An 11,865-nucleotide genomic window follows, 5' to 3' on the forward strand; every position below is an offset into this window, starting at 1 on the left:
AAGCCAGATGACTTAGAGGATTGTACAAAACAGCATTTTAAAAAATGCACTTGCCGTTGTTTAGTCGCTAAGTCATGTCCAACTGTTTGTGACCCCATGAACTGTAGCCCACCAGGCTCCTCTGTCCATGGGATTTCCCAGACAAGAATACTGGAGTGGGTTGCCATGCCCTCCTCAAGGGGATCTTCCCAACCCAGAGGAAAAAAGTACTGACAAAAAATCAAGAGGGGTAAACTGCAGAACTTAAGGGGCAATTAGAAGACTTCAGCAAAAACATGAGTAAGAAGTTTATCTGAAGAGTGAGTAGAACCCAAGCTCAGAGAGTAGCAGGTGCAAAGACCAGCCAGGGAAGCCAGGTTCAGAAGGATTTTGAAACCCAGGCAAAGACGTTTACATTTTTAAAATGAAACAGGTGCAATTTTCATATGAGAATAAACAAACAAATGTTTCCTTTAGTTCAGCCTGTCATGAGCATGTACGTTTCTTATCTCTAGTCCAACATCATCTCATTACCATCAAACAGTCAGCCCTTTTTATTACGCAGCTGTGGGGCTCAGCACAGATCCGGTAACTGGGTCACATATACCAGTAGAAAGTCAATGACACGATTTGCCCTCTCCTGGTCCCAGAGCCTCAGGAGCTGACAAGGCATTCTAGAAGGTGTTTCTAAGTCTATAGCAACACATGGGAAAGACTAGGAGGTAGTGATATGAAACAAGCAAGTAGGAATAAGAGTTAAGATGTTAATATTTTTTTAATCCGAAAGATCCTGGTAATTTCCTACTCTTTAAGCGCTTTCATGGCTATCTTCTAAAAATCCATCCCTTCAGTTAGTGTTGGTTTGTTTTGTGTCCTGTAGACTGGTAAAGACTGAATACATTGTTTTTATGTTTTATGACAGTAATAAAGCAAGTAGATGGTCACCCAAGTGAATATGGCTTCTCCCCTACTTCCTTCATGGATTAGTGTCTGCAGGAAAGGCGTGTGGACATTTGCTTCCATCTCCCAAATGCTGAGGGCTCTCATACGGAGCTAAGAGCCTGATCTTTATTTCCATTTCTAGGGATTCACAGCTCTTTGTCAACTTTCTGTTATTACTTTAAGACCAAGAAAAAATTTTAAATCATGTGAAATTCATAATGTTTGATACGCAACTTGAGAAAACTAAGAATGAGCACATAGGTTGTTTTATTGGGGGGAGTTTTATCTTCTTAATTATAACAAAATCTCCATGCAACATTTTAAAAGGAAGGAATTAGTTTGGTGGAGATAAAATTTTATTGTTAGACACTAGAAAAACTGCTTTGTTTATGTGATAGCTATATTGTAGATTATCCAGAGAATCTGTCTTCACTTAGATGCCAGTTAAAGTCAGGTTAATTTTGTCCTGGAATTGATCATGTGCTAGCATATTGTCCATTAACTAGATATTATAAAATCTCACAGGCTGCTGAATTTTTGTTTTGAGTTTCTGTCTTTGTCTTTCTCTATAGATTTCCATTTCCAATATAATCTGTTTCCTTTCTTTTAACTTTTATTTTACATTGGAGTATAGCATAGTTGATTAACTGTGTTATTTTTAGGTACACAGCAAAGTAATTCAGTTATACATAAACATTACATGTATCCATTCTTTTTCAAATTCATTTCCTTTAGAATCTATTAAGAACGGGTATAAATGACATAGCACAAATGTAGTCACTGGGTTGAAAATATTCATACAGAATTCAATTGTAAGCAACTTGATAAAAACAAACAAACAAAAAACATACTATTGGTTAAGGAATTTTAGCCCTTTTAGTTTCCAGAATTAAGATTTTTAGAACTTAACTATGAAATTGTCCCAGATTCTTTAACTTAGAAAAATTAGCAAAAATTAGATAACTTCAGGATTGTCTTTTAAGATGATTTAATACAGCCTCCAAGGATCCACACTGAAAAGGATTATTATAAAACATCTGGTGTACGAGTATATTCTTTCTTACCTGCAAAAAAAGAATTAGTGTTCTTTTTAAGATTTTTCCAATAAAGTGAGAAACTGATATTTCTTTGCACGCTAGAGAGTACACAAAATACCTTTGCATGGCATTTTTCTTTCCAGTACGTGAACAAGGCAAGATTTGCACAGGGCTTACAGACACATCCACGTGATCTAGGTTTTTAAATCTAGATAATTCACTTGGGTGTCCATGCTATTTACTTTGACCCTTGGGTGAGGCACATAGTTTTTTTTTTTTTTTTTTTTAATATTAGATATACCTAAATTTGCCTTTTAACTGTCTCAATACACAAAACAAATACCCTTATTATGTATTTGAGTCCACATCTTACAAGAGTTTCTTGTGTGGGTTTGTTAACATATATACATATGTTCTCCCACTTCTGTTCATCTGCTTTCTTACTGTCACAAACCCCAGATTTACTATAGGCCTGTATTTCTCCATGGGCTTCCATGAGTGAGTATTTTTAAATTATTTCCTGCTATAACAGCTTACCAAGCTAAATCTGTACCTCCCCGCCCTTTTAAAAATGAAGCCAATACCAGGACAATGCTAATAACTTCATAGATATTTGAGGGGAAAACTAGGTAGAGAACCATATTACCATTTGTTACATTTACAAATATGACATCGTTTCCACTGATCAAAATGAAAAATGACTCTGAGTTGCGAATGGCTTCCTATTCAACCTAACTATGATATTAATCCTCCCAATAGTTAGAACCAAATTATATTAATCAGTAGTTTCAATATAAATAGTTTAATGTTAGCATCTTCCTCTTCCTCCTCAACTGTACATGAATTCATTCTTATACTTCAACCAGTATAGGTTTTCCCCACCCCACAAATGGCATTAGAAACAGCAAGCACTTTTTAAAAATGCATTAGTATCAGAATGAATATATATATATGCACACATTAGTAGCATAAGAGAAAAAAGTAGTAGATGTATAAAATAATGTAATTTTCAAGTATAGAAAAGTAGTTTTTTATGCAAATATTATTTGATTAAGGTACTGGAGTGTAAAAGTAGTATAATTTTAGCTTTCAAATTCATGAAAAATTTTGTGTTCTTTTCAGAGTCAGAGAAGTGACTTTGGGTCTCAGTATCCTGATGAGAAAGAATGTAACAGTAGTAATAATACTAATAATAGTAATAATATAATAAGGTAATGACTAGCCAACTGAGTACACAGAATGTTCTGAAGTTGTTTTTAAGTAATTTACTTGTATTATTCTTCGTGAAAAGCTTTTAAAATAGGTACTTTACTTATTCCCGTTTTGTGAATGAGGAGGAAACAAGCACAGAAGTGAAAAGAAGAAGCAAAGCATAGTTTGCCTAGAAAGTCAATGTGAAAAAGGGTGTCCTGTGAGAAATCTGCATTTTCTTTAGTATTTTTCTTCCCATAAAGTGATTAGAGCGTAGCTAAGTGGGAAAGTCCTTTGCTCAACTGGCTCTTCTACAGTCAGAAATCAAAACTTGCTAAAAGCTAAGTTATGAACTCCTTTTCCCCAGTTGAAAGAGAATGGTGCTTCGTTTTTGTTACTGCTGTTCAAGTATACAAAAAGACCTTATCAGTTACTGTACAGTATGTAAAGAAACATTGATTCTGGAATTACTAATCATTTTTTACATATATCATTCTTTTTCCAAAATATAGTCATGAATGCTGATTTCTCTCCCCAAACCACACCATTCATTTATCAAACTCTGAGCCACGTTAAGTAGTAAATCAGGACTATTGCTATGACTAACATTACTAAAATACATTTCTCAAAAAATCTTTTTATTTTCCCTTATTATTTTATCCTCTAAGAAGTAAAAATTCCTCCTATTTTTTATACTAAACATATAACAGAAATAACCAAATTGACAATCTTTTATTCTGATCAGAAATTTAAAATTTCATACCTTTCTCTAGAGTATTTGCAATTTACAGGGACAGTTTTGACTATCAATATGTTCAAAAAAATGAACATGTATAATAGTTTTAACACAATAAGTGGGATCAGAATTTATGGGGTTTTTCTGAGATTGAGGTTAGAGGAAATCAAATGGAAAAGGAAGACACTTACAGTTTGAAGTACAAAGCAAATAGACTTTTCTCAACTTTTAGGCACCGATTGTTTGTTTTTCCATTGCCATATAGGATAGGGAATAGATTTAACCATGAGTTTCCAGCAGTCTCACCCTCAAAAATCATTTTGTTTTATTAAATCATACCCTGTGCACATCTAGATATTTATAAATGCAACACTAATCTTAGCAGTTGGACAAGAATGCATCACATCTCTGACTTGCAGAGCAACTTCCTTAAGTTTGCTATAACATGTTATAGCCAGTTGCAAACCTAGGTGTTGCATCATTGCTAAGCCTCAATGGAACATTTTGGACATGTTTTATGATTTGCTGATTTGTGCTGTGAACCCATCAGTCTGTTTGCAGGGGGAGGAAGTGGGTGGAGGGGTGGGAGGATGGAAGAAGGGAGGATCATTTTGTTTGATGTGTTGGTGGAGGAAGGGAGGGAACTTGGTCATGAAATTTGAACTAAGATGCATCTAAAGGGTTCCATTTTGACCCTTGTACAGTATCAGCTGCAATAAACAGATGTTACTCATAAGCAGGTTTTCAGTGATCATATTGTTTTCTCTTTTTTCCCTTGTTTATATTTTTTCTCAGGGGAAATCTCTCACGTCAAAGAGGTTAACAAGCCTCGTTCAGTCTTATTAAAAGGATCATCTTGTAGCATGAAAGCGAACTGGAGTCACTGCATATACTTTGTAGTTCTTTGTTGTTACCTGGAGCAGAGGACATTAGACCAAGATGTTGCATGAGCAAAGGACCTGAATTGTTCTTTCTTTGTGTACATTAAGGCACTGCCATCTCCAAGGGACTCTACCATCTTGACACCTCCATTTCAGAATGTCTGCTAACTTCTTCCTTGTACTAAGCTGGATCTGTGTCTTTTCCTTTTTAACAGTTCAAGTGAAGTAAACCTTTTGTTTTCCCCCTTTCTCTCTCTCTTAAACCTTCTTCTAGACACACAGGTCACTAAAAATTCAGTCACAACCTGGAAGAATCGTAAAAGGAAAAAAGCATATATCAAGAAGTATACATACAGCTTCACATTTATTAAATAATAAATTAGCAGAGAAAGTTTCATTTCACCAATGTATCACAGTCAGAAACAAACTTACGTCTTTGTCTGTTGTCTGTACATTCTTGGTTAATGTTTCTTGCATTTATTTTTATACCATATTTAAATAAGAGACACCTTTTACTCCAGATGTATCAAAGTTGATCTCTTCTCTGTAAATTTGTGTATGTTTATATTGTTGTTTTATCTTTCATTAAAAGATGCGTAATCTCGTTGCTTTTGTAACTTTTGACTTCTGTGCTAATTGAAAATGAAAATACTGGGAGGGCATTGACAAATGTAGTCACAATGTAAGCTCTTACCCTAGGAAGTTTATTTCAGGGTTTCAAGACAAGCTTGGATGGTGGAGCAGCCAGGAGCAGATTCAGAGTGATTCATCTGGGAGCTTACCCCAGGTCAGGAAAATGGGTTTGCTCCCAAGGAAAACAACACAAATGACCTTCCACATTTTCCAAGTTATTTATTTATGAGGCCTTTCTAATTATGAATATGAGTCTCTATGTTTTACCAATGCATAGTCTATTAGAATTACATTTGAGTGTGACTTCTCAACTCAGGAACTGATTCTTTAAAGTATAATCTTAAAAATGCCTTAGGTCAGTGGCTCTTAACTCTGGTGGTTGCAAATTCCTTTGAGAGCATGATGGTAATTACTAATATTTAGTGAGTGCTAAGTACCTACCACTGTATTATGGGCTTCACATACCCACAAAATTTTCCCATTTAATTCTCACAGCAGGCCTATAAGGTTATTTCTGCAATTTTGAGAACACAGAAGCAGAGAAAATTTGCATCGTTTGTTCAAACAGCCAAGTCGTATGTTGTGATACAAATCCAGGCAGTCTGACTCAGAGGCTGCATACTACACTGATCCACCATATCACACAAATTCTTCTGGTAAAAATTTACATGAAAATAACACTCTCTCACATAGGGAACATTTGCACTGAATTTTAAGACATTCACAAAATACCCTCTGAAATTCATCCAAGGACCTCAGGTAAGAAACCTGACTGCTTTTAAGGAATGGATCAGTGACCCAGAAGGTCACCCAGCCGAGAGATAGGCCTAATTTGTTTGGTTTTGCATCTACCACAAGGTTGCAGACTCTGGCTATTAAAAAAAAAGAAAGAGATCATGTTATTAGTGGCCATTAATTACTGTGAGTAAATTTAAATTCTGAAAACGTTTACCAACACTGGTGCAAAATCAGCAGGGAGTTTGTTAGCTTCTTTATAAACTGCCACAAAATGGAAAAGACTTATAGATAGGTTATAATCAGGACACTGTGAATAATTTAAGAAAGATTTGATTATATGCTCCTATGGCTTTTTAAAAACAGTATATAAAATGCAAATAAACCCAAGTTGATAGTTGTTCTTTCTTAAAAACACTCCTGTCAGAACAGCTTTTGGCACTGAAGCTAAATTGAAACCCTATCTAAAGAGAACAGTGCTTGAAAGAAAGCAATACCCCTTTTATAGTAATCTGATGCATAAACAGTATGCCTTGCACAAATATGATCGGTCATTTTGGAGACTATTTTTAAAAAATCATTCTTACTAATTCCAAGTCATGGAATTATACAGAAATGAAACACATATGAATGACAATAGAAGACAAAGAAGTGAAACCCTCAAGCAAGTATCCCCAAGTCAGAAGCTCCCAGTGAAAATGTGAGTTAGTTTATAGGTACAAGTACTTAAAAGTGGAACTAATGACTCATTTTAATATGGTTTAGACAAGACTCAGGATACAAAACTGTGGTATTTCAGGATAAACACTTAGAAAAGTTTTAGAATTCTTTTCACCTAACTGAAATAAGCATGGGGAAATAGTGACAGATTTTCTTTTCTTGGGCTCCAAAATCACTGAAGACAGTGACTGCAACCACAAATTAAAAGATGCTTGCTCCTTGGAAGAAAAGCTATGACAAACCTAGACAGTGTATTAAAAAGCAGAGAAATCATTTTGCCAGCAAAGCTTTGTATAGTCGAAACTATGGTTTTTCCAGTAGTTGTATGAATGTGAGAGTTGGACCATAAGGAAGGCTGAGAGCTGAAGAATTGATGCTTTTGAACTGTGGTGCTGGAGAAGACTTCAGAGTCCCTCCTTCGGTCGGCAAGGAGATCAAACCAGTCAATCCTGAAGGAAATCAACCCTGAATGTTCATTGGAAGGACTGATGCTGAAGCTGAAGCTCCAATACTTTGACCACCTGCTGCAAAGAGCTGACTCATTTGATAAAAACCCTGATGCTGGGAAAGATTGAAGGCAGGAGGAGAAGGGGACGACAGAGGATGAGATGGTTGGATGGCATCACCAATTCTGTGGACATGAGTTTGAACAAACTCTGAGAAATAATGAAGGCAGGGAAGCCTGGCGTGCTGCAGTTCATGGGGTCACAAAGAGTTGGATAATAGCAACTGAACAGCAACAACTGTCTCCCTCCCCAGTTTGATCTATAATGCATAGGATAAAAATCTTTCAAGTTTCTAATGAACAAAATATTTTTAAAAGTCTTTTCTACCTTAAAACAATTTAAAAAGTTATTTACCAAAGCAGTGACCCAGTGATATATTACACCACAAGAGTAATATATTCTCTAAATTGCACTGACTGCTTCTTCCCCTTGTGATGTATGTTACAGTAACAGTTTGGTGAGTCTCCAAAGGAATTCCTGCTTGAACCAGTGTAGTAGAAAGTGGTCAGCAATCTTAATTAAGCCATCTTCTGTCAGATGCCAGGAAAATAGATGAAGGCAGAAACTCTCCCTCTTCGTTATGATAAGTACATGAGATGCTCTTGCTACTTAGGAGTAATAGTCCTCACTTCTCTTTGTAGATTTGTGATTTTTTAAATTAATTTTCATCTGTGAGGAAAGGCAACTTTTTGCTACTAGCATGAATTTAGTCCAGTTATATGCACTAATTGTCTCCACACATAGGATTTTTGTGTTCTTAGAAATATACTTAAAAGAGCACATTGAAATATTCAACAGTTTTACTACTCCCCGTGACTATCTCTGCATATTATAATACCTTGTAAAATATCAACATGATATAACCGAAAGTCCAATCCATCTTCTAAGACATTTTAGAAGATAAGGGATACTGAAGAATTTTATGAATGTAAAGAATGAGAAGAGAAGACTAAACTCATGTAACACACAGTGGTATCTCATATATTTTGTCATGCAAGCATGTATTTGCATCTTTTGATTGAGAATTTTGTACCAGAAATTTATCTTTAAAAAGATACCAAATGATGTATCAAGCCAAAATATTATTATTTTAGAAGTGCATTAAACCAGAAACTGTTGTATATGCCCTTGAATGCCTATGGCAGTTTCCTTGGAGTTGAAATAAAATGCATTTATAACAATTTAACTTAACTTCAAAAAGATCATTAGTTGCTGGAAAGACATGAATACTTCTTGACTAATAAATTGATCAATAAATCTTGGTGCTTTTATTAGGTTATAGGACCTTAATCATTTCACACTTGTTTGGGAATCAACTAAATTGGAGTGTGTTTGACATCCTTTTAAAGGTTAATGACGTCTAACTCCAGTATTGGTTGAACTGATTAAGAGTGTATCTAAATCATCAAGCAAAGTATTTGGTATGTATTTGGTAGTCAAGAAACAATATTTAACTTACTCTCTTCCCTTTCTTTTCCTCCAAAAGGTCATCTTTGTAAAACAATAAAAGATGCATCCAAACACCTTTCCTAGCTGGGGTGGAATCAGGAGTGAAGTTCAGGAGGCAAAGTGAAAGTCACTCAGTCGTGTCCGACTCTTTGCGACCCCATGGGCTATACACTCCAGGGAATTCTCTAGGCGAGAATACTGGAGTGGGTAACCTTTCCCTTCTCCAGGGGATCTTCCCAACCCAGGGATCGAACCAGGGTCTCTTGCACTGCAGATGGATTCTTTACCAACTGAGCTGTCAGAGAAGCCCTCAGGGGATAAAACAAAGTGCCAAATCAGGATATCAGAGACCAAGGGGAAGGTGTGGAGAACAGTCAGGTGTGATGTTGGTTGAGAACCAACCAGGTAAAGTCAATAAAGAATCAGGACCAAATGAGTGACCAAAAACTGAAATAGATAAAGGAAATGAAGTCTTGAGCAAATTGATTCTGGAAAGGATGGCTCTGGAAAGCAGAAATGGGGCTTTAAGAGAGCATCAGTGGCCTCAGCTGTGGATAGAAAAGAAACTTGTGGGAACCTATCCAGTATGAGCTAGAGATGAAGAACAGGGTAAATGGCTATGACCATGAAGAAGAGATTATATCATCTCTTTCCCAGTTCAGGGTGTTCAAAGGAATCTTTATCTGGCCCCGAAGTACAAGGACTTCTCTCTCACACACACTATAAATTTCCAGAGGACTCCTGGGCTAACAGGGGGAGGTCGGTATTTAGTAACTAAAACATTCCATTTTGTAATCAGGATCTTATAAAAAATACACATTTACTTTACTAATTTAGTACTACTTTCTTTGCTTACCATTAATTCTTCATTCTTGCATATATTCTTCAAACTTCTTTTTTTTTTCTTGATAAAGACCATTCTCTATCAAGAAGTAGACTTGGAAGTTGAAAAGTAGAAAAGAGTAAAAGGAAATAAAACACTTCAACTTGGTCTTCTTTGTGAGAACTAAAGTGGGAATTAGGTTTCTATTTAGCTAGAAAAATACATTTTAAATTTGAATTAACTATATACTTATACAGTATAGAATATGAATATTGAAAAACACCATGTTTTAGACAATAGGGAAATGATGAAAAAAATAAAGCTAGACCTACACAATTGTAAATAAGAAAGGTGAAGGGAAGTAACATCAAACTAAATGGCAAACACAAAATAACATGGAATAAGTTCAAATATATTAGTAATTAAAATGCAGGAGATGATTTAAAAGTGTCTCTTAAAAATACCCAGGTTAGACTAGAAATGCATCTGGGCAAAACAGTGGTAAAGAATCCATCTGCCGATACAGGAGATGCAAGAGACACAGTTCTGATCCTTGGGTCAGGAAGATCCCCTGGAGTAGGAAATGGCAACCCATTCCAGTATCCTTGCCTGGAAAATTCCCTGGACAGAGGAGCCTGATGGGCTCGAGTCCGTGGGGTCACTGAGAGTTGGACATAACTGAGCGTGCACTCAGACACACAGTTTATAAGAGACACCTAAAAGCGATACTACCCAAAGTTCTCATCTAAGGTGGCAGTGCAGCAAGACCCTGAACTCACCTTTTTCTCATGGACACTTCATATCAACATTTGCACATAGAGCAGTGCCTCCTGAAGAAGGGCTAATTGAACAGAATCTGTACAAAATAAATGACAGAGATGTTCATAGGAGATGTGTGCCTATAGAGATGAATAAGAGATGGAGTCCCCAGGAACCCCACCCTTGACACTGTGACACATAGTAGGGATGCTTATCACTGAAGGGCAAGTGCACAGACTCGCTTGCCCTAGGAGAAACAGTGGGCTAAAGGGCACCTGGATTATTTGTGAGGGAAATTTATTTATCACCCTTAGAGCTTCTGCCACATGCGAAGGACCCTGCTGAAACTCTCTTCAAGGTCAGAGGTGCCAGACAGCACCTCTGATTTTGTGTATTCTCCTTCCACTGTGCTATCACAGGTGGGGACACTATGTCCAGGTGCCACTTCCCCCCCCCCCCTTGGTTTCAGGTTTTACCTGATTGAGGAATTAGGCAGGTACTTGGGACCTGTATTTAATTTTCTGATGTGCAGAGAGATGCAAGACAAAGACAGGAAAGAAAATGAAGTAAAATGGATAAATTTCACATCAAAAATTTTTTTTTGTCTCGGTATACACTCTTTTAGACCCTAGGAACTTAATTTATAAAACCTTCTTCCTCTGTGTGCCTTGGTAGATTTATTCTTGCCGTGGAGGTCTCTCCTCTAGAGAGAGAGAGTTCTCCTTCTTTTTCTCTTTCCTCAGTCTTGTTACAGCTTATGTCCGTTATTATGTTCTGAACAATATTTAGGTGACTTTTGGAACTAGCGCTAACATTGCTAAGCAGTTAATGTAGGCCGTCCTCTGAGCCTGTTCTTTAACCAGCCCCTCCATGACTGCAAACTCTCATGCCCACGTGCCGCTGGTCCAGGATCCCAGTGCAATTAAAGAAAAAGAAGAGACTTTTATTCCAAAAGGCTTGATATCTTCAGGTGTAGAGTTTGATGACTTTTATATCAGTGAATAGATGCTTTCTTTTAGTTGTAGCTTCTGATTGTTACTGTAATCATACCACTCTCAGCCTGGTCTTTTCATCACTATTTGATTTTGGGGGCTTTGCAGTTGTCTTTTTCCTCAGTATAACTTGGGTCCATGGCCACCTGTGTGTCAGCCACTCTATCACATGGACTGCAAAAATAGCAAACTGTCCTTAAATTTTATCCTTGAAGAAAACAGATTATACTGGCATGAAACATAGATTTGCAAACTCAAACAAAATTGATCCCCAATAGGAATGTGACCCTCATGAAATGGTTGTCAAAGTCACGGAAAATCTCTTCATAAAAAGGTGGAGAATAGACTTATGGACATGGGGAGAGGGGAGGAAGGGTGAGATGTATGAAAAGAGTATCATGGAAACTTACATTACAATATGTAATATAGAAAGCCAACGGGAATTTGCTGTATGGCTCAGGAAACTCAAACAGGAGCTCTGT

General features: G+C 36.7%; 1 protein-coding gene across 4 annotated transcripts in view; it reads left to right on the plus strand.

Annotated features, from left to right (window-relative positions):
• RGS7 (regulator of G-protein signaling 7) overlaps positions 1-5,383 on the plus strand; it is a 471,995-nt gene extending 466,612 nt beyond the window's left edge. For 3 of the 4 annotated variants that reach the window (XM_018060280.1, XM_018060278.1, XM_013970163.2), the window contains one exon: positions 4,681-5,370. Coding sequence is in view for 1 of the 4 variants with exons in the window: in XM_018060279.1 (XP_017915768.1) it covers positions 4,681-4,731 (51 nt within the window). In the remaining 3 variants the exon portion in view is untranslated. Of the gene's footprint in view, positions 1-4,680 lie in introns of all 4 variants that reach the window. The other variant, XM_018060279.1, reaches the window with a different exon arrangement.

This window comes from Capra hircus, chromosome 16 (assembly GCF_001704415.2).
Source record: "Capra hircus breed San Clemente chromosome 16, ASM170441v1, whole genome shotgun sequence".
NCBI lineage: Eukaryota > Metazoa > Chordata > Mammalia > Artiodactyla > Bovidae > Capra > Capra hircus.